The sequence below is a fragment of the Hylobates moloch genome, unplaced genomic scaffold (assembly GCF_009828535.3).
Source record: "Hylobates moloch isolate HMO894 unplaced genomic scaffold, HMol_V3 SCAFFOLD_5, whole genome shotgun sequence".
Lineage (NCBI taxonomy): Eukaryota > Metazoa > Chordata > Mammalia > Primates > Hylobatidae > Hylobates > Hylobates moloch.
Window position 1 is genome coordinate 129,416,312 of NW_026652280.1, and position 27,846 is coordinate 129,444,157.

Consider the following 27,846-nt stretch of genomic DNA (forward strand, 5'->3'; position numbering starts at 1 on the left):
CTTTTTTTTTTTTTTCTGAGACGGAGTCTTGCTCTGTCGCCCAGGCTGGAGTGCAGTGGTGTGATCTCGGCTCACTACAAGCTCTGCCTCCTGGGTTCACGCCATTCTCCTGCCTCAGCCTCCCGAGTAGCTGGGACTACAGGCGCCCACCACCGTGCCCAGCTAATTTTTGTATTTTTAGTAGAGACAGAGTTTCACTGTGTTAGCCAGGATGGTCTCGATCTCCTGACCTCATGATCCGCCTGCCTCAGCCTCCCAAAGTGCTGGGATTACAGGCGTGAGCCACCATGGCCAGCCTATAATAACTTTTAAAAGTGTTTCATTTATTCTTCAAGTTCTTTACAGAAGACTTCCCACGAATTCTAAGATTCTCAAAGTACTCTAAGAATACTTAGAATGAATTATGTTGTTCATTTATACAAGATCTATTTGTATACCAAGGAATTAATGATTTAAATAAGAAGGATTCCTATTAAGTAATTAAGACAAAACTATCAATACTTCCTATTTCTTAGATAAACTGTTTTTAAGTATGATAATGTTGATTTTCGGTTAAAAACGTTTTACATTTTGCTTATTCATTCTAGCTAGCCTACTACATTTTTGTTTGTATGCCTACTCCCAGCGTCAGTTATCCATAATTAGTAAGATTTGTGTCCATAAAAATAGAAACTATTTAGGAAAGAATAAATGTGATGTCAAACAGATCTGAGTTACAATCTCTACTGTGTCACCTAATAACTAAGCTTGTCATTAAACCTCCCTATGCTTCAGTTCACGTGCCTGTAAAATTGGTAGCATAATAATACGAAGATTATGAGAATTAGAGGTAACAAATATAAAACATATAGAGCAGTGAGTGGCCCCTTATGAGAACTCAGCAAATATTTGGTGTGTGATTGTTGCTGTGGTGGTGGTTGTCATATAGACCTTAATTTGAGAGAGTTAGACTATACCTCACAAGATAGCTGTGATGCAGAAAACAATAGTTAACACTTGACAAATGTGACTTTTGTTATCAATGGTGAAAGCCTATTGGTATATAAATAAAGCTTTGCCTTTTATTTCATTTTCCTTTCTTGTTTAAAGGATTCTGGAGCAGATGCCCTGGAGTTAAATTTATCATGTCCACATGGCATGGGAGAAAGAGGAATGGGCCTGGCCTGTGGGCAGGTAAGGACCTTGACAGCTGCCACTAAGTATGTCACTGTGACATAACAGGCCCCTGTATGGATAGTTACTATACCTTAGGCAAGGAGATGCATGGATCAGATGACTGGCTAGAGACTTCCAGGTCTGCACTGTTTAAATATTTAGTGTTTAAAAAGTGGAAAATGAGGGAAGCTGAAATTATAGCAACTGTTTAGTTTTATTGAGGAAAATATCACATTATGTGCTTGACAGGAAGTAATATCATAACAAATAGTTTTTAAAAGCGCTGAAGCAGAATTAGCTGATTTCAAATGCAGTGTTCTTTATTCACTCCTGATGCTGATCCAGTTTCCCTGGAGCAATATACTGTACAAAATGCATTGTTCGTAGTGATTTTGTAGTAAATGGGGCACAGCACAAATTGCATTTTACATTTTTTAGCATATGATCATTATTCACTAACTGTGTTTGGGGAGTTGCAAAAAGACTTTGATGCTATTTTTATTTTTGGATACAATAAATGGAACTTTCGTACTAAAATACTTTCAAAAGCCTAATGAACAAAATGTGAAATAATATGTTAATATATAGAAAACATTGCATCTTTATGTAACTAGTTAAATGTTCGATATTAAGGAGCACTGTAAAAACTTAATGCTAAAAAGGTGAGTATTTTGCATCTCATAATTTACCTTTTAAGCCCAGAAGGAAATGGTGTGAATTAAATAATATGAAATGTAGTAATTTCTGACAGATTGTCTAGTCCTGGAGAGTTTACTTTTATCTCCACGTCTGGCACGGGGCCTTGTACTTAGTAGGTACCCAGCTTTTTCTTTTTCTCTCAAGTCATCAAATTGATTTGAATTAAACTCAGAGGCCCTTAATTTGGGAGGGCAAACATTTCTGCTTATTCAAATGAACATAGATTGCTATCTTTGTATTAGCATTCAGGAAGATTTTAAAGTACTTTGTAAATATTCAACATGCAGAATAGATTTGTGACTTAAGGAGAAACCATTTTTATGTAACAACAAGAAAGGAGGGTCTAGTCAAATATTCTTCAAGTATATTCTCTGTTCCACTCACAACAGGTTGCCCAGAAGATCAGTAACTATGATATGATAACAGAACCAAGACTCAGAACTACCCAGTATGGGGAAAACATGACATCGAATCGTGACTTTTATGAGTCACATGATTAGATATTAGCATTTAAGTAATGTGATTAAAATGAGAAGGATTCCTTAAAGGACACCTGGAATGGGGGCTGAGTTAGTATTCTTTTCTCATCTCAAGTCAAGATTGTCCCTCCACTCGTTTCACAGTCTCTGAATCTCAGAACCAAAATATTTTTTAGCTACATGGATAGAAACAGCTATGGAGGTTTTGAATCTATTGATTGCTTTGTTAGGGGAGAATGCAATTCAGTATTTCTCTCTTACCACAAATATGACAATTATTTTGAAAATGTTGCCCTAGTCCCACCCGAGTTTATTTTTTGGAGTAGGCTTTTGCTATGTGAGCACATCTGAATTTTCTCAGCCATTAAGTGTCTTAGGTGTATCCTTTCTAGGGAGTTATTTAGCCACATAAAGTTTTGCACAGGCTTTGGCTGAATGAGAATGCCAAATGCTAAAACTTTGCAATCAGAGATATCATTAAGCTTTCCAAAAACTCTTAGAAAACTCATGTTCCAAAAACCATGATATCTTGGCCGAAAAAAATTTAGGAACATTTCTATTTCACTTATTAGTTATAATCTCTACAACTGAAACCAATTCTTCATATCAGCCAAGTTTAGAAATTTTCTTTTGAATGATATTCTCTTGTAAATTATATAATTGAAGGATAAAGCTAATTTAATCATTTTTGTTCCAACATATTTTAAGTGATTTCTCTGCCTGAGGACACATGAATGTTCCCTATTTTAAATAAAGGCAAGGCAGAATATTAGTGCATTTTAAAAAATGCTTTTCTGTGACTCTGACTTTCCGAAGTGAGCACAAACACACTCAGGCTTATTTGCCTTTTCCTCTAGTTCCTTTTACCCCTTCTCTGCCTCCTGTTCCCATTGCTTCTCCCTTTACCTCCCTAAGTTTCAAAGTCTTGAACACTTGCCAATTGGTGGGATGGAGAATTTATACTCAGTGGTGGGGGACTGAAGAGTCATTCTAGTCTCTCTTCCCCATTGCTATGTGATCTTGCATTTCATCTGTTGAAAACTTACTATGTGCTAAGCACAGAGCTGCATGCATGGCCAGAACCTTATCAATATTTGCTTCACGAATTAGACATGCTATTGGTTCCATGGCTCAAATATTTATCTGCCAGAGACACTTTCTTGTTCAGTACACATTCCTCTCTAAATACTTGATTTTTTTCTCCTTTATCTCAAATATTTTCTGACAAATATTTAATGAGTGAAAAATGATGCCTTTGTACCTAAGTAATTTGCCTGTGTGTAATCAACATTATATAGCTCTAACACTGATATATATGCATATATATAAGCTTATATATACACGTCTATATAAAATAAGTGATTAAAAATCATGAAATTTATAAAGAGGGAAGGCCATAATCCATACTGTACAACATTATGGGTTCCATATTTACTTATGAAATTTATAGAAACAGAATCTCAAGCTGACCTTGGGAAACTGCATTGTATATTCCTGCAAAACAAAGCTTCATATCAAATCTTAAAACACCTCAGCATTGCTAAGTGTTTAAAAGTAGTCTCATGTATTCATTCCATCAGCCATCTGTGTCACCTTTATCAAGCCACTTGCTCTCCTGAAGGATAAGTGTCCATCTCTAAAATATGGGATTTGAACTAAATGATCTTTAAATCTCCTTTAAGCTTTAATATTCTATTAATGTTAACATTAAAAATAGCAGGCTACTGTTATTTTTAAACTACCTTTAAAGAGCATTGTTAAAACAAAAACAAAGAAATATACAAGTGCATATTCTGTTGCTCTTTTTTAAAAAAATTTACTAAGTTCTGGGATACATGAGCTGAACATGCAGGTTTGTTACATAGGTATACATGTGCCATGGTGGTTTGCTGCACCTATCAACCTGTCATCTAGGTTTTAAGCCCCACATGCATTAGGTATTTGTCCTAATGCTCTCAGCCCTCTGACCCCCCTACCCCCAACAGGCCCCGCTGTGTGTGATGTTTCCCTCCCTGTGTCCATGTGTTCTCGTTGTTCAACTCCCATTTATGAGTGAGAACGTGGTGTTTTGTTTTCTGTTCCTGTGTTAGTTTGCTGAGAATGATGGCTTCTAGCTTCATCCATGTCCCTGAAAGTCACATAAACTCCATTTTTTATGGCTGCATAGTATTCCATGGTGTATACTGTGGAAGACAGTGTGGCGATTCCTCAAGGATCTAGAGCCAGAAATACCACTTGACCCAGCAATCCCATTACTGGGTATATACCCAAAGGATTATAAATCATTTTACTATAAAGACACATGCACACGTATGTTTATTGCAGCACTATTTACATAGCAAAGACTTGGGACCAACCCAAATGCCCATCAGTGATAGACTGGATAAAGAAAATATATTGCTGTTTTTAAAAATACTAACATTTCTTTAGCCTGCATTAAGGCAGTATTTTACTTAAGTGATTCTTGTTTTTACTAATGCTTACCCTAACTAATGCTGCTCGCTTTTTGGTATATTTTACTTTGACGAATGAGAATCTAAGCAGCAGTTGCTCAAAAAGGCTATGATTGGTTAAGTGGACATCTTGTACTTAAAGTGGCTAGAATAGAACTCTTGGTCTTTTATACTAGAGGCTGTGCTTCCATTTTAGTTAATGGTGTCAATAACCCTGATGCTCAAGCAAAAGTGAAAATATCATTCGGTTTTGGTTGCATTCATTCCAAAGAATCAAAGTCGTATTACAGCATGAAAAATAAAATATGACTCTCCTTCCATTCCCTCCCAACAACCCTCTGAAGCCAGTTGAGTTTTTATTCCATTTTTCACAAAGCAGAGGCCCTCGAGTTTCCTAGGTCAAAGATTTGGTCAGTGGCTTCTAGACCTGCACTTTGATTTGATATTAGCCTGAATAAAGGGAAGTTGTCTAGAACAGTTCCTAATAAGTAGGTATTCCAATATCAATGTTAAGTATCAATATTATTAACTGAAAATTAAGTGCAGGATTACATAAGCTCTAAAGTTTTTTTATAATTCTATTTCATTTCTCTAAATATATGAAACTACAAGCAAACCTGAATCCACTATTTAGGTTCTGTCTCCTGCGACTAAAGGTGCTTCTCTGGTGTATTAACATCCAGATTTAAAGTTGCCTACATGCAATTTATATAATTCTATTTTCTGTAACAGCATATTACTTAATAGATGTTATTTATTATAACCAATTCTATAAAATTCAGCCAAAATGACACCTTTTTGAGGTCTTCCCCTTTTCCTACTTGCTACATGTTCTTACCACATTGAGTACTAACCTTCTTTTAGCCTACTAAAATTACATTAAATATTTTTACTTCCGTCCTGCAGAACCTTCTTACCCAGTTCAGACTAGTACTGAATAGACCTCGAGTAGGCCTTTGTATTGTGGTGGTGGTTGTGTTTTTAAAATTATTGCCAACAATAGGTGGCAAAAAAATCCTATTATTTCTGTTAAAATAATGACAAGATATGGCCTTCCCTGGCCTGGATTGTCATGCAACAATAAGAAGGTAGACCTTAATTAGGCTCCTCTGACACTGTTTCTGGTACATGTGAATAGTAGCAGACATTTAACTAAGAATATGTGCTCATTCTCGAACATGAATTTGGCCAGTATTTATCTTTCTGATTCACCTTTTAATATCAAGACCAACCTTCCCCAGGAGTTGTACTGAACCTCTGAGTTCTTGACATTGTTGTCTTTGGGCTGCCTTCTTTGGCCAGCAGTACCTTTAATTCTTAGACCTTCCATCAGCTATCAAAAGAAAAATAGTTGCCCAGGAGTTGTAAGTGGAGTGAGATATGTGGTAAGAGGCCTTGCCTTCCTGTTTTATCTTCCATACGGCAATAAAGAAGAGCAAGACGCAGCATGCTCCACAGGACTTCTCAATGCTAGTCATATAATTCTCTTGGAATGATTTTCTTTTTCCTGCCATCAGAAAACCTAAAGCTGTTTACTTCTTTTCCTTGAGTTGATGATGGGGCATAGTAAAGCACAGAATTTTGTGACTGAGAAGAACCTTAAAGATTTTCCAATTCATCTCCCTTATATACAGGATAGGAATTAAGGACCAGAAAAGTGCCTAATCTGCCTTAGCCTAAGGTAACCAAGTAGCAAGTCCCACAGCTTTAGTGCCTTTGTTACTGACCCCTGTCTAGTGCTCTGTCTGGTATTCCCAACTGTGTTGTTTTGGTGTATCAAAGTTTCTGGTCAAGCAGGAAAAGTCAGTGCACTGCCCTGGCTACTCCCTACTATACCTTTTTGCATACAATTATTATTCCTTCTGCTTGGAATTTATACCTTCTCAGCTGAAATTATCCAAATGGAAATCACCTCTCTAATTCTATTTCAAATGACATTCTAATTCATGAGCTGGGTGTATATTATCAGTCAACCAAACTTTCCACGAGGAAGGAAGAAGAATATATGTGAAAGGGTTTAAAGGTAGAAACCCAATGCATACTCACATTTGAATCTGTAGTGACCTAGAGCTTGAATCATTGTCAAAGAATTTGATTTCTTTACCTAACAGTTCCAAGAGGCTACAAAGATGTTGTTTCCCTAGCCCTCGATGGATTCCAATTGTTCAGTGGTTTGAATGCCTTCATTGTAGGTATGATTGCTAAAGAGTGAACAACTATTTAGTGTACACTCATTTAGTAATGATTTATTTGGATAGAAAGTTCAAAAATGATAGCATAATCAGAGAGAAGACTGCCGTAGCTTTACAGGGAGTAAGGACCTGAACAAAGATGGCAATACCACTGTTATCATCTGTTACATCTTGTCACCTCACAGTCCCCTTCCTGCATTTAATCATATTGTTCAGTTCTATGCATAGAATTTTTAAGTATTAGAATGTTCAACTCAAACAGTCCAAACATTAGTTTTGTCATCAGGGAGATGTATGAAGTCATGCTTTCATGATGATTTAGCTAAGCAAGAATAAAACGTTTAAAAGTGGTAAACCTTAAAGTTGATTTTTAAAGATTATTACTCCAAATACCACCCAGAGCAATACTTTGATAATTCCTTCACGATCTGTTCTATGTTCAAACTTAATTTGCACAAAACTGTATGTTTTTTTTTTAAAGAGAGAGGCTTTTGTTTCTGTTTCAACATGCCAGCATTTTTTCATTAGACATTAACCACAGATTATTACTCTTACCCTTGCCAGAAAGCAGACGTCTGTCATCAGGAAGAGAATCCAAACCAAGTGTGAGGACCACAGTGCCCCAGATGTGCTAAAATTTCCCCTGGGAAATAAAGTCTTCCTTCAGCAGCTGGGTTAACAGACCCTCTATCTCATATGCAATGCAGTGTCCAGGGAGCAATGACCACAGCGCTGCTTGGATCAGACCCCCATAGATGTCTGTGGAGGAGACAATGTGAAGACACTCTTTTAAAACCAAAACAGCTGAAAAGTCATAGTATTTTCCATATTCCCCAGAGTTGAAACTCAGGAGTTCCGGAGTATAAGAAATCCCAAAGGTTAGAGAAAAGAATGTGGCAGCCCCAGCACTTGTAAAACACAACAAACTTAAGCCACAGTAGGCTCCCTGGCGTCTCATGGGGAATCTAAGGTGAGGATCACTGCTGAGTTCCGTTCGCTTTTTGATACTGATTAGGTATGTGCTCCTGAGACATCTTCTGCAGGTTCTTGATTCCTCTCATTCCTTGTGACTTAAGCCTCTATGAGCTATGTATGTGGAGAATTATCCTCAATGTGATGTTTAGTTATGCCGGAATCAGCACGGACACATGTAGGTTTGGGCTAGAGAGTTGGAACTCCAGGTCTATGATTTGACTGGATAAGTATGGGATAGACTAGGTTGGCCTCAGTGGGATGATCCCCTGAGACATCACTGTTAAGGGTTTGAAAATCATTGCACTGTGAAATAACATAGTTCCGTGAAGAAACATGAGAAATGACTGTGTGGTATAAGCTTCTGCAAAAGTGACTAAAATCTGATATTATATAACTGCCAATATTTTGCCTACAGCTGGTTCTCTATGAGTTTTTCAATTATAGTTATTAATGTTGGTAATGATATAAAAATTTTTGCTTCTTTTAAAAATTGTAATTTTTTTAGTTGAAAGCAGCACCGTTTAAATCTAACTGAATTATCAGTTCTAGGTCAGGAAATATTGTTGTTTTTGTGTAGCCCAACCATTATGCGGCAGTGAAAAACATTATATATAGGCCAGGCATGGTGGCTCATGACTGTATCCCAACACTTTGGGAGGCTGAGGCAGGAAGATTGCTTGAGCTAAGGAGTTTGAGACCAGCCTGGGCAACATGGCGAAACCCCGTGTCTGCTAAAAACATACTAAAAACAAAATAGCTGGATGTGGTGGTGTGCACCTGTGTTTCCAGCTACTCGGGGGGACTGAGGTGGGAGGATCACTTGAGCCTGAGAGGTGGAGGTTGCGGTGAACTGAGATCACACAGCTGCACTCCAGCCTGGTGAATGTTACAGGAAAAACAGCTAACTATGTATTTTTTAACTTAACTTGGTTTTTGTTGTTCTCATCATTTGTTTTATTCCAGAAATAAGCAGCAAAAGTATTTTTTTAAAGTTTTTTAAAAAATAACCCTCAAATATTTGTTCACATCACAATGAGTTTGAGAAATACAGCAGAATTCTCTATGTATTTGTTGACTATAGCATAAGGATGAACTAAAAATGTCATAAAGAGAGACAGAGACAGAGGTGAGATGGAGGAGAGGCTATGGTCTTAGTTCATGATTTCATGAAGAATTCAGGTAATGTAATGTCACAGAAGAATAATAGAGATTGTCAGGGCAGAGTAGAGACAAGGTGGGAAACCAACATTGCTAAGAAATGAATATTGGCAGCAAAAGGGAGGGTCTAGTTATGTGATCCAACTAGCCTAGAATATTGGAAGAACTGGTGGACAAGACTGAGTCATGTATTAGAAGCCACAAAAGACTCGAGAATAAAGGAGACTGCATGTCAGGCTGCAAAGCAATATTGGAACAGAAAACTAGTAAGCACTCAGCAGCTGAGAGTAGAAGCATCAGAGTTCAAGATAAGGCAAGAGAGAAAATAAGGAATAAGACAAGTTAAACGAAGGCATCAGAGGCACCACCTTCACAAAGACCTTAAAATTAAGGTACTTCTACCTCAGAGAGAAATTTGTACACACTTCCTGCTGAGGTAGAGTCAGTCTTTTACGGTGCAATCAGTTTAAGGTTTCCAACTGGGATAGGTGAGCTGTCAGGAAGGAGGCGTGTGGATTTGCCTGACTAGAGAAGGAGATAAGGTAAGTCAAGGAAAATAAATTTATTAAAATTATGGCATTTTACAACTTGGGAATATTGGGCTGAAGACTGAAGGCCCTGTGCCTTTTGTCATGATCATTAGGGAAGCCATATTCTCTGAGAACTATTACAACCCCCCAGACAAACATGAGGTGGTGCTTATTGATAATCACAGATTTTATACCAACATGAAGTCTCTCTTGACATTGTTTATATTGCAGAGATCTTATTGAAAATTTTGTTTTATAGCTAACTTTGTTTTTGTTCTCTCACCAAAAGCACTTTAAGTATCAGTATGCTTAATGAATAGAAGTACTCTACAAAAAAAAGTTATGTTTAAGGAGAAATCAATTTAAAGCATGAATTACAATTTTACTCCCTTCGAGATGTATTAAACACCTTTGACTCTTTCCTCATGTTATTTGTCATTTATTTTTTCTAGGGTTGATTGCTTGAGTTTTTCCCCTTTCTCCCTATTTGTTGCTACTGAGTCTATTCAGTTTTGAAAGTCCTCATAGATAGGTTGCAAATTCCATTAACCTTAGTATGTGTTCATGATTCATCAGAAAAGAACATGCAGCTTTCTTCTCTTATTTGTAAAACGTCTAACCCTCCATTAAGTGAATGGAAAACTTTGTTGCAATTTTCGTTTGCCAACTTTTTTTTCTTTCCTTGACCACACCAAAACTGTAAACAACATGGCAGGCTTGCCACTCCTGTTTTTCCTGTAATTGTGTTTTGGGTAACATGGAAGCAATTGATATATGAAGGGATAATAGTATCTCTTCTCTTCTAATATCTGTATAGATATAGATATAGATATCATGGAATACTACTCAGCCATAAAAAGAATAAAATAATGTCTTTTGTAGCAACATGGATGGAACTAGAGGTCATTATCTTTATATATATATATATATACACACATATATATATACACACACACATATATATATACACACACACATATATATATATATATATATATATATATATATAAAGTTCTAGGGTACATGTGCACAACATGCAGGTTTGTTACATAGGTATACATGTGCCATGTTGGTTTGCTGCACCTATCATCTCATCATTTACATTAGGTATTTCTCCAATGCTATCCCTCCCCCTGCTCCCTACCCCATGACAGGCCCTGGGGTGTGATGATCCCCGTCCTGTGTCCAAGTGTTCTCATTGTTAAATTCCCACCTGTGAGTGAGAACACGCAGTGTTTGGTTTTCTGTCCTTATGCTAGTTTGCTCAGAATGATGGTTTCCAGCTGTATCCATGTCCCTGCAAAACACATGAACTCATCCTTTTTTATGGCTGCATAGTATTCCATGGTGTATAGGTGCCACATTTTCTTAATCCAGCCCATCATTGATGGACCTTTGGGCTGGTTCCAAGTTGTTGCTATTGTGAATAGTGCCACAATAAACATACGTGTGCATGTGTCTTTATAGTAGCATGATTTATAATCCTTTGGGTATATACCCAGTAATGGGATCGCTGGGTCAAATGGTATTTCTAGTTCTAGATCCTTGACAAATCGCCACACTGTCTTCCACAATGATTGAACTAGTTTACACTCCCACCAACAGTATAAAAGCGTTCCTATTTCTCCACATGCTCTCCAGCATCTGTTGTTTCCTGACTTTATAATGATGGCCATTCTAACTGGCATGAGATGGTGTCTCATTGTGGTTTTGATTTGCATTTCTCTGATGACCAGTGATGATGAGCATTTTTTCATGTGTCTGTGGCTTCATAAATGTCTTCTTTTGAGAAATGTCTGTTCATATCCTTTGCCCACTTTTTGATGGCATTGTTTGTTTTTTTCTTGTAAATTTGTTTAAGTTCTTGTAGATTCTGGTTATTAGCCCTTTGCCAGATGGGTAGATTGCAAAAATTTTCTCCCATTCTGTAGGTCATCCGTTCACTATGATGGCAGTTTCTTTTGCTGTGCAGAAGCTCTTTAGTTTAATTAGATCCCATTGTCTATTTTGGCTTTTGTTGCCATTGCTTCTGGTGTTTTAGACATGAAGTCCTTACCCATGCCTGTGTCCTGAATGGTATTGCCTAGGTTTTCTTCTAGGGTTTTTATGATTTTAGGTCTAACATGTAAGTCATGAATCCATCTTGAATTAATTTTTGTATAAGGTGTAAGGAAGGGATCCAGTTTCAGCTTGCTACGTGTGGCTAGCCAGTTTTCCCAGCACCATTTATTAAATAAGGAATTCTTTCCCCATTTCTTGTTTTTGTCAGATTTGTCAAAGATCAGATTGTTATAGATGTGTGATGTTATTTCTGAGGCCTCTGTTCTGTTCCATTGGTCTATGTATCCCTTTTGCTACCAGTATCATGCTGTTTTGGTTACTGTAGCCTTGTAATATAGTTTGAAGTCAGGTAGCATGATGCCTCCAGCTTTGTTCTTTTTGGTTACGATTGACTTGGCGATGCGGGCTCTTTTTTGGTTCCATATGAACTTTAAAGTAGTTTTTTCCAATTCTGTGAAGAAAGTCATTGGTAGCTTGATGAGGATGGCATTGAATCTATAAATTACCTTGCGCAGTATGGCCATTTTCATAATATTGATTCTTCCTGTCCCTGAGCATGGAATGTTCTTCCATTTGTTTGTGTCCTCTTTTATTTCATTGAGCAGTGGTTTGTAGTTCTCCTTGAAGAGGTCCTTCGCATCCCTCGTAAGTTGAATTCCTAGGTATTTTATTCTCTGTAGCAATCATGAATGGGAGTTCACTCATGATTTGGCTTTCTGTTTGTCTGTTATTGGTGTATAGGAATGCTTGTGATTTTTGCACATTGATTTTGTATCCTGAGACTTTGCTGAATTTGCTTATCAGCTTAAGGAGATTTTGGGCTGAGACAATGGGGTTTTCTACATATACAATCATGTCATCTGCAAACAGGGACAATTTGACTTCCTCTTTTCCTAATTGAATACCCTTTATTTCTTTCTCTTGCCTGATTGCCCTGGCCAGAACTTCCAACACTATGTTGAATAGGAGTGGTGAGAGAGGGCATCCCTGTCTTGTGCCCATTTTCAAAGGGAATGCTTCCAGTTTTTGCCCATTCAGTATGATATTGGCTGTGGGTTTATCATAAATAACTCTTATTATTTTGAGATATGTTCCATCAATACCTAATTTATTGAGAATTTTTATCATGAAGGGCTGTTGAATTTTGTTGAAGGCCTTTTCTGCATCTATTGAGATAATCATTTGGTTTTTGTCATTGCTTCTCCTTATATGATGGATTACGTTTATTGATTTGCATATGTTGAACCAGTCTTGCATGCCAGGGATGAAGATGACTTGATCGTGGTGAATAAGCTTTTTGATGTGTTGCTGGATTCGCTTTGCCAGTATTTTATTGAGGATTTTCGCATCGATGTTCATCAGGGATATTGGTCTAAAATTCTCTTTTTTGGTTGTGTCTCTTCCAGGCTTTGGTATCAGGATAATGCTGGCCTCTTAAGATGAGTTAGGGAGGATTCCTTCATTTTCTATTGGTTATAATAATTTCGGAAGGAAACTGTTCTGGTACCAACTCCTCTTTGTACCTCTGGTAGAATTCGGCTATGAATCTGTCTGGTCCTGGACTCTTTTTGGTTGGTAGGCTATTAATTATTGCCTCAATTTCAGAGCCTGTTATTGGTCTATTCAGAGATTCAACTTCTTCCTGGTTTAGTCTTGGGAGGGTGTATGTGTCCAGGAATTTATCCATTTCTTTTAGATTTTCTAGTTTATTTGCGTAGAGATGTTTATAGTGTTCTCTGATGGTAGTTTGTATTTCTGTGGGATCCGTGGTGATATCCCCTTTATCATTTATTATTGCGTCTATTTGATTCTTCTCTCTTTTCTTCTTTATTAGTCTTGCTAGCGGTCTATCAATTTTGTTGATCTTTTCAAAAAACCAGATCCTGGATTCATTGATTTTTTTTAAGTGTACTTTGTGTCTCTATCTCCTTCAGTTCTGCTCTGATCTTAGTTATTCCTTGCCTTCTGCTAGCTTTCGAATGTGTTTGCTCTTGCTTCTCTAGTTCTTTTAATTGTGATGTTAGGGTGTCAATTTTAGATCTTTCCTGCTTTCTCTTGTGGGCATTTAGTGCTGTAAATTTCCCTCTACACACTGCTTTGAATGTGTCCCAGAAATTCTGGTACGTTGTGTCTTTGGTCTCATTGGTTTCAAAGAACATCTTTATTTCTGCCTTAATTTCATTATTTACCCAGTAGTCATTCAGGAGCAGGTTGTTCAGTTTCCGTGTAATTGTGCGATTTTGAGTGAGTTTCTTAATCCTGAGTTCTAATTTGATTGCACTGTGGTCTGAGAGACAGTTTGTTGTGATTTCTGTTGTTTTACATTTGCTGAGGAGTGCTTTACTTCCAACTATGTGGTGAGTTTTGGAATTAGTGTGATGTGGTGCTGAGAAGAATGTATATTCTGTTGATTTGGGGTGGAGAGTTCTATAGATGTCTATTAGGTCTGCTTGCTGCAGAGCTGAGTTCAAGTCCTGGGTATTCTTATTAACCTTCTGTCTCATCGATCTGTCTAATATTGACAGTGGACAGTGGGGTGTTAAAATCTCCCATTATTATTTTGTGGGAGTCTAAGTTTCTTTGTAGGTCTCTAAGGACTTGCTTTATGAATCTGGGTGCTCCTGTATTGGGTGCATATATATTTAGGATAGTTAGCTCTTCTTGTTAAATTGATCCCTTTACCATCATGTAATGGCCTTTTTTGTCCCTTTTGATCTTTGTTGGTTTAAAGTCTATTTTATCAGATACTATGATTGCAAACCCTGCTTTTTTTTTGCTTTCCATTTGCTTGGTAGATCTTCCTCCATCCCTTTATTTTAAGCCTATGTGTGTCTTCTTTGCATGTGAGATGGGTCTCCTGAATACAGCACACTGATGGGTCTTGAATCTTTATCCACTTTGCCAGTCTGTGTCTTTTAATTGGAGCATTTAGCCCATTTACATTTAAGGTTAATATTGTTATGTATGAATTTGATCCTCTCATTATGATGTTACCTGGTTATTTTGCCTGTTACTTGATGCAATTTCTTCCTAGCATTGATGGTCTTTACAATTTGGCATATTTTTGCAGTGGCTGGTACCGGTTGTTCCTTTCCATGTTTAGTGCTTCCTTCAGGAGCTCTTGTAAGGCAGGCCTGCTGGTGACAAAATCTCTCAGCGTTTGCTTGTCTGTAAAGGATTTTATTTGTCCTTCACTTACGAAGCTTAAGTTTGGCTGGATATGAAATTCTGGGTTGAAAATTCTTTTCTTTAAGAATGTTGAATATTGGCCCCTACACTCTTCTGGCTTGTAGAGTTTCTGCCGAGAGATCCACTGTTAGTCTGATGGGCTTCCCTTTGTGAGTAACCCAACCTTTCTCTCTGACTGTCATTAACATTTTTTCCTTCACTTCAACCTTGGTGAATCTGACAGTTATGTGTTTTGGGGTTGCTCTTCTCGAGGAATATCTTTGTAGTGTTCTCTCTGTTTCCTGAATTTGAATGTTGGCCTGCCTTGCTAGGTTGGGGAAGTTCTCCTGGAAAATATCCTGCAGAGTGTTTTCCAACTTGGATCCATTCTCCCCATCACTTTCAGGTACACCAGTCAAATGTAGATTTGATATTTTCACATAGTCGCATATTTCTTGGAGGCTTTGTTCATTTCTTTTCACTTTTTCTTCTCTAAACTTCTCACTTTATTTCATTAATTTGATCTTCAATCACTGATACCCTTTCTTCCATTTGATCAAATCGGCTATTGAAGCTTGTTCATGTGTCACATAGTTCTCGTGTGATGGTTTTCAACTCCATCAGGTCATTTACGTTTTTCTCTACACTGTTTATTCTAGTTAGCCATTCATCTAATCTTTTTTCAAGGTTTTAAGCTTCCTTGTGATCGGTTCGAACATCCTCCTTTAGCTCGGAGAAGTTTGTTATTACCAACCTTCGGAAGCCTACTTCTGTCAACTTGTCAAAATCATTCTTCATCCAGCTTTTTTCATTGCTGGTGACCAGCTGCAATCCTTTGTAGGAGAAGAGGTGCTCTGGTTTTTAGAATTTTAAGCTTTTCTGTTCTGGTTTCTCCCCATCTTTGTGGTTTTATCTACCTTTGGTCTTTGATGTTGGTGACCTACAGATGTGGTTTTGGTGTAGATGTCCTTTTTTGTTGATGTTGATGCTATTCCTTTCTGTTTGTTAGTTTTCCTTCTAACAGTCAGGTCCCTCAGTTACAGGTCTGTTGGAATTTGCTGGAGCTCCACTCCAGACCCTGTTTGCCTGGGTATCACCAGCGGAGGCTGCAGAACAGCAAATATTGCAGAACAGCAAATATTGCTACCTGATCCTTCCTCTGGAAGCTTCGTCCCAGAGGGGCAGCTGCCTATATGTGGTGTCTGTCGGCCCCTACTGGGAGGTGTCTCCCAGTTAGGCTACATGGGCATCAGGGACCCACTTGAGGATGCAGCCTGTCCGTTCTCTGAACTCAAACACCATGCTGCGAGAACCACTGCCCTCTTAAGAGCTGTCAGACAGGGATGTTTAAGTCTGCAGAAGTTTCTGCTGCCTTTTGTTCAGCTATGCCCTGTCCCCAGAGGTAGAGACTACAGAGGCAGCCAGCCTTGCTGAGCTGCAGTGAGCTCCACCCAGTTCTAGCTTCCCCAGCTGCTATGTTTACCTATTCAAGCCTCAGCAATGGCAGATGCCCCTCCATCTGCCGGACTGCTGCCTCATAGGTAGATCTCAGACTGCTGCGCTAGCAGTAAGCAAGGCTCCTTAGGCTTGGGATCCACTGAGCCAGGCACAGGATATAATCTCCTATGCAAATCTCCTTAGCAAATCTCCATTTGCTAAGACTGTTGGAAAACCACAGTATTTGGGTGGGACTGTCCTGTTTTTTCAGGTGCCATCTCTCATGGCTTCCCTTGGCTAGGAAAAGGAAATCCCCTGACCCCTTGTGCTTCCCAGGTGAGGTGATGCCCCACCCTGCTTCAGCTCGCCCTCAATGGGCTGCACCCACTGTGCAACCAGTCCCAATGAGATGAACCAGGTACCTCAGTTGGAAATTCAGAAATCACCTGTCTTCTGCATTGATCATGCTGGAAGCTGCAGATCAGAGCTGTTGCTATTCGGCCATCTTAGAATGGAATCCTAGAGGTCATTATCTTAATTGAAATAACTCAGAAACAGAAACATTCTCACTCATAAGCAGGAGCTAAATAATTTGCACACGTGGACATAGACAGTGGAATAATAGTCATTGGAGACTCAGAAGGGTAGAAGGGAGGAAAAGGGTTAAGGTATGAGAAACTACTTAATGGGTACAACATGCAGTATTTGGGTGATGGCTATACAAAAAACTCAGATTTCACCAGTATGCAATATATCCATGTAACAAAACTGCATTTGTATCCCGTAAGTCTATTTTAAAAAGATAGTACTGGAAGTCCTTACCAGACCAATCAAGCAAGAGCCTTACCAGACCAATCAAGCAAGAGAAAGAAATTAAATGCATGCAAATAGGAAAAGGAGAAGTCAAATTGTTGCTGTTTACTAACATGATCTTATATGTAGAAAATTCTAAAGATTCCACCAAAAAAAAACACTGTTAGAACTAATAAATTAACACAGCACAGTAGCAGCATACAAAATTAATAAACAAAAATCAATGATGTTTCTGTACATTAACAATGAACTATATGAAAAAGAAATCAAAAGGAATCCATTTAACCAAGGAGGTGAGAAACTTACCCATACACTAAAAATTATAAAACATAATGAAAGAAATTGAAAAAGATACAAAAACAAATATATCTTGTGTTCATGGATTAGAAGAATTGGTTTGTTAAAATGTCCATATTATGTCCCAAAGCAATCTACACAATCGGTGTAATACCTATGAAAATTTAAGATAGTTTTTCATAGAAATAGAAGATATAATTCTAAAATGTGTATGGAACCACAAAAAAACCATGAATAGCCAAGTCAGTCCAAGCAAAAAGAACAAAGCTGTGGACATCATACTAACTGATTCTGAACTCTACTACCAAGTGATGTTAGTTAAACAGCATGATGTTGGCATAAAAATAGACTAATCAACCAGTGGGACAGAATGGAAAACTCAGCAGTGAACCCATTCATATATAGTCAATTGATGTTAAATAAGGGTGCCAAGTATAACCATTGGAGAAAGGACATCTTTTCAATAAAGGGTTTTGTGAAAAATGTATATCCATGTGCAGAAGAGCGAAATTAGATAATTATCTCACAGCATTAACAGAAATCTTATCAAATGGATTAAAGACTTAAATGTAAGACCTTAAACTGTAAAACTACTAGAAGAAAATATAGGAGAAAAAGTGCATAATATTGGTCTAGATAATGATTTTTTAGATGTGACCTCAAAATCACAGGCAACAAGTGCAAAAATAGACAAATTGGATTACATCAAAATAAAAAGCTTCTGCACAGCAAAGGAAACAATTAACAGAGTGAAGAAGCAACCCATGGATTGGAAGAAAATATTTTTGGGCCATAAATCTGATAAGGGGTTAATATCAAATATATATAAGGAGAGTAAACAACTCTTTGGAAAGAAAACAAATAGTTTGAATTAAAAAATGAGCAAGGCAGCTGAATAGACATTTCTTAAAAGAAATAACACAAATGACCAATAGGCATATGAAAAAATGCTCAACATTGGTAATCACTAGGGAAATGCAAATTAAAACCACAGTGAGATATCACTGACACCTGTCAGAATGGCTGTTATCAAAAAGACAGCAGATAGTAAGTGCTGGAGAAGATGCAGAGAAAAGGGAGCCCTGGCACGCTGTTGGTGGAAATTTAAATTAGTATACTTATTATGGAAACACTATAAAAGTTCCCCAAAAAACTAAAAGTAGAATTACCATATGATCCAACAATCCTACTTCTGGGTATTTATGCAATAGATTTGAAATCAGTTTCTCAAAGAAATGCCTGCATGCCTATCTATGTTCGTTGCAGTACTGTTCACAATAGGCAACTTATGGAATCAACCTAAGTGTCTATCAACAGATGAATAGATAAAGAAAATACAGTATATATACACAATGGACTACTATTCAGCCTTAAAAAAGAAAGAAATTGTGTCACTTGCAACAATATGAGTGGAACTAGAGAACATGTTACATGAAGGAAGACAGGCCTAGAGAGACAAATACTGCATATTCTCACTTATACGTGGACTCTAAAACAACGACACAATCTAAAACTAAAGAAACAGAAAGTAGAATGGTGGTCACCAGAAGCTCGGGGTAGGGAGAATAGGGAGAAGATGGTCAAAGAATAGGGAGGAGGTGGTGAAAGGATGTAAAGCCTAAATTAGGAATAATAAGGGTTCTTTTTACTATGAGATATATTGTAAAACATGGTGAATATAGTAAGTAATCATTTATTGTACATTTCAAAATTGCTGAGAGAGTAAATTTCAAATGTTTTCACCACAAAAAGTAAGTATTGTAGGTGATGAATATGTTAATTAACTTGATTTAATTTTAATGAATGCATTGTATTCATAAATTATAACATCACTTGGTAACTCAAATATATACAATAATTTTTCAATTCTAATTAAAAAATAAAATTAAAAGTGAAAGATTTTGAATATTAAACATATACATATTTTTCCTATAGAGATGATAGATTTAGAATACATAAAGTGAAATATAGTTTCCCTTTAGGTAGTAAATAAGTATATTTTAAGGTGATTGCAATAAAAGTATAGTTATCATGATGTAAATATATCCCAAAATAATAAATTCATAAATGATTCTTATGGTGATTAGAAACTGATTTTATTCAGTCAGTTCCCTTTGTATTCTAGGCATAGTGCCTATTTCTACACATGGGATCACATTCATTCCTCAGTCAACTTTGAGGGGGAAGATAGCATATTCTCCACATGAAAAATAAAGAAACTGACGCTAGAGTGACTTGTTCCCCATTGATTCTCCAGGGATTAATGTGATTCTGGCACATGGCAGGTATTCAGTAAATAATTTGGGGATAGATGAATGAATGAATGAATGAATGAATGAATGAATGAATGGATAATTGAATGAATTCACCTTTGACACAAAATGTCTTTTCCTGTCATTGGCAGCGAGAAGATCCTGAGAAGGATTGTTCTTGAGTATGACCCAGGAAAGTAGTTCCTGATTTTTTTAAATTGAGAACTTACATTTCAAATTGATCTTCTTCCTTCTATGACCACTCTTCATAACTTGTTCTGATTTTTTGCTATCTTTCCACCTTCTACTCTTTTAAGCTTCACATGTCTGATTTCTCCAACCTAAATATGTTTGTCCAGAATTACATACTACTTATATATGCATATTATTAACAATTTTCTGTGATCTGGACCATCTTTTTCAAAATATTTTATCTTTGGAACTCAAAAATCATTTTGTTTAGGAATGAGCATTTTTTGCATTTTGCATTTTACTATAGGAGTTTGGAGGATGAAAGATGTCAAAACAGCTGACTGTGACTTCCTTTTACACATCTATTATCCTATGTAAGCAAGGGTTGTATCCAAGGATGAGAGGAGAGAGAGAGAAAGTGCACTGCCTAGCTTGGCCTTCTGTGGAATTAAGGGATGCACTTTTCAGCTGTCTGTATGCCTATTACCAAATGGTGAACAGTTCTGGATTACAGATGCCCCAATGTCCCATCATGCTTTGTTGAGAGCAGGTACAACAGCTGACACCTGCTGTGCTTTTTGTTTACCAGGCTCTCACCCAAGGGCTAATTCATTTAATCCTCACAGCAACTCTATGATATATTTACTATTATTGTTCCCATTTTACAGATGAAGGAACTCAGGAAGTGTAAGTAACATGGCAGGGTCACACAGCAAGTCAGTGGTCTCATCTGGACCCAAATCTTGGCCATCTGGCTCAAGAGCCTGTGCTCCTGACCCTCAGACATGACTGCCTCTCAAAGAAGAATTTTAAAGAAGTAATCCCTGGCTTTATCAATCACAGAAATTACTGATAGATATCTTAATGATGCATTTCTGTTTGAAGATCCTGTTATTTGTGGAAGTTATGAGAGTTCCTCTATATAAATACTACCGGAAAGTCCAGTTTCTGGAAAATGATTGCTGAAAATGATTTGTATGGTCTCTATTTTTTTTTGAGACTTTTAAGTTTTTCTGCACCCAAAATTCATTTCTAAAGAGAAACTGTAGCATAGAAAAAAAGATCTCCAGACATGATGAAAACAGAATGCAGTTTTCCAGTTATTAATGTTAATTGTCCAAGTCAGATATTATGTTTAAAATCCATGTTTTGGTGGTTGTTTACGTTGACATGACCCCTGCCTTAAAGGAGGGTATATGTAGTATCAGATTAAGAAACTGCTCTGGACAGAAGGTGATTATTTAGGAAAAGCTTTAAAAGGGGGAAAAAAACCCACCGAGGTGTCTTGAAAGTTAATACACCCTTTCTTCAAATGGTGGGAAGCACTAAATATGCAGAGCGCCATCCAGCACCATAAGTGCTCCTCCTGCCCTTGCCTGCCATTCCACAGCCCTGCCCCTCTACAAAGGGTAGATCATTAAGCCATCCAGGCGGTGGGGAGTATTTTCATATAGCTATTGCCCTTTATAGCAGCCTGGCAGCGAGTGACCATAATAAATTATGCACTGCTCTGTGAGACTGTGACACAATGCACTGGAGGAACAGCGGGGGTGTTAGAAAATCCATTATTTGAAATTTTTGTTTCTTTTTCTTGCTAGATTCCATGCTGCTCTTTTCCTGTCATCTTGTTCCTTTTTTTCCTATCTATTGTTTTGAGGGTTTTGTGTCTGACAGTTCTTTTCTACTGCTGGTTTTGTCCTTTTTGTTACCTTGTTTCTGCCTTCATGGGCTCCCCCACCCCCCTTGCTTGATCTTGTGTGTTCTGAGCCTTGTTCTCCTTTCTGTCATGCGTCGTTTGCCTTACTTTTCTTTCTCTTTCCGCCTTATTGTCTCATATAATACAGAAAAACAAATTCTCTTTTTGTCTGCATTCTTTTACATGGTGTTATGTAGTTGTCATTTTCTCTTCACGAAAGGTGCACTTTACTGTATGTGCTATTCAGTTTGGTTCCAAGAATCCCAAACACATGTCCGGAGAAGTGCCAATGCTGATGGCAATAAAAAACAATCAAACATCATCCCACGAAGTAAGGAAGGGAAAAAAAAATCAAACAACCAGAATAGCTTTTTTGAAAACAGTGTAGACCTATTTCTTCCCTGTAGATCAGTTCACATAGAATCTGTAAGTTTTTTTTTTTTTACTATTTCAGATTGTTCAATATTTTCCTCTTTTCTCCAAGAGCAAGTCTTTTCCAAAGTGACAAATTTTTGACACTATTGCTTGTAAATCCAGCTATCTGCTCATTCTTTCATTGTTTCCCACTGATGAGTACAGCCTGAAAAGATAGTTTCACTAAGTGGAATTCAATTAATTCACGGATTCATTTAATTAATTAGTTATTAATTGAGCAACTATTAGGTAGCAGGCCTCATGCAGATGTTAGAGACACTGGGCATCATCAGTTTAGGTTTCATTCAATCTTTTATATTCCTTAGTTGGTTATGTCCATCATTCCCAATTTTTCTTTCCTCTTTGTGTGGACTCAACACATTGGCACTTGCTGTCTGACCTCCTCCACTTTCACTTCCTTGATCCCTTTGGATCTAGAGCTCCTTCTTTTTATTTAGAGTGATTTGAGAAGGACTTCCAATTTTTCTTGCTTGAAAATCTCACTGCATCATATTAGAAAGTTCAAACCTCCTTGGCAGTGAATACCAAAGAATGTGCCAGATTCTTTAACCCCATTTTTGTGTCACACTCAAAATGAAATAAAAACAGTAATCTCCACCTCTGGTATGGCTACAAATTTTTGTAATACTTGCAGTAGCTGAATTAAATTGAATTGATATGTATAGTTATGAAATATAAGTGAGTTACATCAAAATCTGCAATTCAATTCTTCTTTTACTGTATTGAGTTCCTTGTTCCTTTTAAATGTTTTTCTCCATTTGCTTTGATTTGCCTGACTGATTTCCTCTTTTATAAACATTCTCTTTTCTAATCCTGTTTCTCCTGAAACACGTTTGATTTTGTTTCTCTCCCTATCATGTTTGCTAATTCTCCATTTTTTGCCTTATTGTATTATAAGGTTAATGCTGTTTTTATTTTTGTTGTAGTTATTATTTTAAATAAGATTGGGGATAGTAGCTCAAAAAAGTTAGTGTACTGTCTTCCACCACGGACATGATTTCTTCTATCTCTATATTCATGTCCTTTATAATTTTAACCTTTCCCCTTGACCTCATATCTCTAAATTTCCAGTTCAGTGTTTCTTTCATTCCATGTTTTATTTTTTTCTTTTCTTGCCGCTTTGATTCTGCCCTTTACCTTTTTCCTATATCAGGCTTATTTTTAAAAGAAACATTGGTTCTTTTAATATCATTTTGCAAATGCCGTGGGAACATCTTCTCTCATTTTATTTTTACTAATTGGGCTTTCAGAGTAAACTCTCCAACTTGTCATATAGTTCATTTTAAGCACCTGCAAGAATAAGTCGGTTGCCCTGTCAGCTTCCAGATGCAGTGGAATGTTCATGTTAGATCTTACATATTTCAAACTTCCAATTTTTAATTACTCTCTTCTCGGTTTGGAGAAGAGGGAGGAACAGATATAAAGAGCTATGAAGTTGTGAAAGAGAGATAATAAACTGAAAATAAATAAGCAAATGTGATAACGGGGACACTTGCTTCCTTAGAGATTGTCACAGGGAAATTATTTATAGTGGCTGAATAGGAGATACAAAGTTCAGAAAACCTCCAACAGATTCTTTCCTGAAGGCCACGACTTCCTGTAGCCAATTCCATCAAACATAGTGGCTTTTCTGTAAGTTCACCATATAGAGTCTCATTCATTTCATTACTAAAAGACTCAGCCTTGGTAAGGCACTGCTTCCATTTTACAAGTCTTTGATATGGCACACTCATTTTTAAAAGCACACAGTATCGGTTGCTGTTGAATCTCATATTGCATTTCTATTGACCAGATTCCAGTTATAACATAAACACTTGGGTAAATGATTACATTTTAAAGTCAGTATGTAAAACAACCCTGAACAACTATGTCAGATGTTTTTAAATTTTTTCTGATTTTGTGACTCACATCATTATTAATAATTGAAACTCTATTCTGGCTGTGCTTAACTAGTGCCAGTTTTAATACAAAACCGGTCATATTTAAACACAGCTGCTCCAATAATAAGCTATTAATATATCAGTTAATTTACTTCACTGACCCCTGTAACCTAAACTTTTAGGTCACCTTGGATTTGTCAAATGGGATGGCTGCCTACAAAAGTTCAGTCTCATATATGGAGAAGTAAATATAAAAATGTTATGAGCAACCCACATTTCATTATAAATTGTAAGCATAGAAAGAATGTAAGTAAATTTGAATGACTAGATTATTTTTAAGTATCAGTTGTATATAGTACTAAACTTCAGATTAGAAAACTGTTTAAATAAGGCATTTTGGATAAAAGCCTATGGTTTGAGTATTTAATATCTTCCTCCTTACCAGCTATATCCCAGCCAGTATTACAATAAAGTTTAATTCTTTTTAGTTAAAAAGCAGATTTCAATTTTCCCGTGGATTCCTTTCTTTTTCTTTGGTCTCCTTCTTTGTCACTCCTACCTCTATCTGTTTCCCAGCCCACAAGAGGAGTGGTCTTCAGCTCTGAGACTGGTTTCTGTCACTGAATTTTGCTTAAAAATTAACTTTGTCTTTCTATTTCTTTAATTACATATTTCTTCTCTTTTTGCTTACTTAGCGTTTTTCTTGTTTGAGTCTGCACCATGATATTTTTTTCTTTGGATTCGCTTAGAATCATTGCCAGTTTCTTCAATAAGAACTTATAGGATTGGCTCACATTGATAATATTAGATGGTTCTCATTTTTGAGAACTTATCATATGCCAGGAAATGGTTAACATTTTAAATAGATTATATTATTTAATCCTCAAACAACTCTCTGAGCTAGTACTACTATTATTCCTACTTTCTAGATCAGGAAACTGCAGGATAGAAAAGTTAAGCAACTTGGCCAAAATTCTACAACCAGAAATTGGCCACAGGTTTCTGTACTACAGGACTGTACACTTAATCACTACTCCGTAGTTTTTCTATAAAATGACCCCAGATTGTATTACTTGCTTTTCATCTTGATGTCAGAATAAGTGATTTCCTTACTGTGTCTTTCCTTATCGTGAATTCCGATGACAGCTCAGAGAACTGAAGCAGAATAGTGTCCATATCGGGGGAGGGGAAGTTGAAGCATATGGCATTAACATCTGGATCAGTATTCTCCTTGCCATACCTTCTGGCTCCCTTCTGTCCACCAACTGCATGAGATTGTGTCACACATGACAACTCTTATCTCTGTTACTAGAGTGGCCACTTTCTAAGGGCAAGGTCTTTGTCACATTCTTTTTCATTTCCCTCACATTACCTTGTACATTAATATTTTCCAGATAAAAGGACAGAAATTGTAGGCCCTTGTGAATGAGCCTTCCAGGCAATTCTGCTGTTCAGTACTCAAGCTGTGCCACTGTTTTTCCTCAACATTCAGGAAAAAGGAGTAGTTCTTCCTTCCATGTAAGCCAGGTGCAGACAAAGTGGTCTGTTTTGCAAGAACTTCATTGTTTTACACAACTGTGTTTTCCTTATTTACTGAAATTGGGTACAAAAAAGGAAGCAGGATAACTTGGCTAAGTAGTTAACTGTCTCTTTTGTAGAATGCAACAATCTCAGATGCTTGAAAAGGTTTTGCAGAATTTTAAATACATGTTCCCAAAGAGCTTATGTTTTTATTTCAAATTACAATTCGACAACATTCAATCCCTTGTTATTGCTTTGTCAGACTTTTAATTGAATTATTCAGAACATGAAACAAAAGGAAAGAACTGTAGATATAGCACAGTAATATTAACAGAATTACCAGAGTGCTGAGAATTATTAAAGAGGACATTATGTTTGTTAATCGGGCATTTAATTTTTCTTCTGTTTGTTGATGGAAAACATCCTTTTGGAAAGGATTTTCTCAAAAACCTTAACTGTGACAATGCCTTCTTAACATCCATGAATATACCGTACAAGCAAAAGCTGTTTGAAACCTAATTAGTCAAAAAGATTCCTAATTTCCATTTTAACTGTAGAATGGCTGACCAACAGTCCAGTGAGATTGGTTTTCAGTACACAAGAGAAAGCTGGCCTTCCAAACAGGCTTTAAAAAGTCAGAAATGCAGGAGGAAATGTTTTAAGCTATTACAGACTATAGAAAAAAAAACTATATATTGTATTCTTGAGAATACCTGAGAATGTTTATTGTGGTCTCACTACAAAAAATGAAGACTATGTGAGATAATGCATATAAGTAGCTCAATTTAGCCATTCCACAATGTATATATACTTCAGAACATCATGTTGTACATGATAAATACATACAATTTTGTCTGTCAATTGAAAAAACAATCAGTCAATAAAAAAACACAATACTCCCTCAATTTATGAGCCCGGCACAACCTTGATATTGAAAGATTAGTGTAAGAAAAGAAGTTATAGGTCAGTCTCACTCATGAGCATCAATGCAAGATACGAAACAAAATGTTAACATGCTGAATCCAGCAACATATTAAAAGATTAAAAAGATGAATATGGCCTGACAACATGGAGCTTATCTCAGTAAATCCAGGTTGGCTTAACCGAAAAAAAATCACGTCATGTAACTCATCATATTAACAAGTTAAAGCAGAAAAATTATATGATCATCTCACTAGATACGGAAAATATGTTTGGTAGAAGTCAAGATCCATTCATAATTTTAAAAACATCTTAGAAAATTATGAATAGGAAGGAACTTCCTTAAAGTGATCAAAGATGTTTGCAAAATATCTGCTGCAAACGTCAAACTTAATAGTGAACTGTGGTAAGCATGTCTTTAAAATCAGAAATAAAGCAAGGGTGCCTGCTGTTAGCATATTCATTCTACATTGTACTAAATATAAAATGCCAATACAGTAAGGCTTGAAAAATGAATTTAAAATAAAGAGATAAAAAATGAAAATATCAAGATTGGGAAAAATGACATTATTCACATATCTTCTGATAATCTATAAAAAACATCCAAAAGAATCCACTGATTTATATATTTATATGGATGTTTAAAGGGCCCCAAATCACCAAGGCATTCAATAATAATAATAAAAGAAAATATTTTATATAGCATTTATGCTAGACATTGTTCTAAGCACTTAACATATATTAACTTGGCCGTAACCACTTTCAACAATTCTTATAAAGCTATATCTCTTAATATAGGGGTTTTGACGTGGAGTTAGATAAATTGAGCAAACTCACAGAACACAGAACTCATAAGATACCCAGACAGATATGGAAGCTTGATTTTTGTCTGAGCTATCATTACAAACTAGTCAGAAAATTTTGAACTATTAACTAAATACTAGTAAGAGAATCATTATCTATACATAAAAATCAAGTTTAAGTAGATAGATCTTTATGTGATAGGCAGTACGGTAAATGTTTCAAAAACAATATTGAAAAATGCCTTATGGACCTTATAATCTATAAGGATTCCTTAAACAAAGCAGAAAATACACAGATCATAAAAGTTTGTTAAAATTTCTTAATCAAAAAATACCATGAGGAAAACGAAAAGACAAGATATAAATTAGGAATAAACACTTGTTCTACAAACAAGTGACAGAAGAGTGATATTTAGAATATATGCATTTCTTCAAATTCAGAAGTGGAAGACAACTCAATATAAAAATTTAAAAAAGGATTGAGCAACCACTTAAGAGAAGTTATAGTAATAATTTAAAAACTAGAAACAACCAAATGCCCATTTATGGTAGAAGAGATAAAAAGACTTGTAATTATACAGTGGAATACTTTGTAGCAATAAAAAATGAATGATATATGGCTATATGGAAAACATAAATAAATCTCTGTGATACAATGTCAAATTGACAAAGGAAGTGTTGCTCAAGAATAAGGAAGAGTATTATTTCATGTATATGGAAGATAAAAAC

At 36.5% G+C, this 27,846-nt stretch overlaps 1 protein-coding gene across 1 annotated transcript in view; it reads left to right on the forward strand.

Annotated features, from left to right (window-relative positions):
- Positions 1-27,846, forward strand: part of DPYD (dihydropyrimidine dehydrogenase) — an 870,422-nt gene that overhangs the window by 583,925 nt on the left and 258,651 nt on the right. Inside the window, exon 16 of the mRNA XM_032155293.2 lies at positions 1,090-1,173. Coding sequence (XP_032011184.1) covers positions 1,090-1,173 — 84 coding nt within the window. The remainder of the gene's footprint in view (positions 1-1,089; positions 1,174-27,846) is intronic.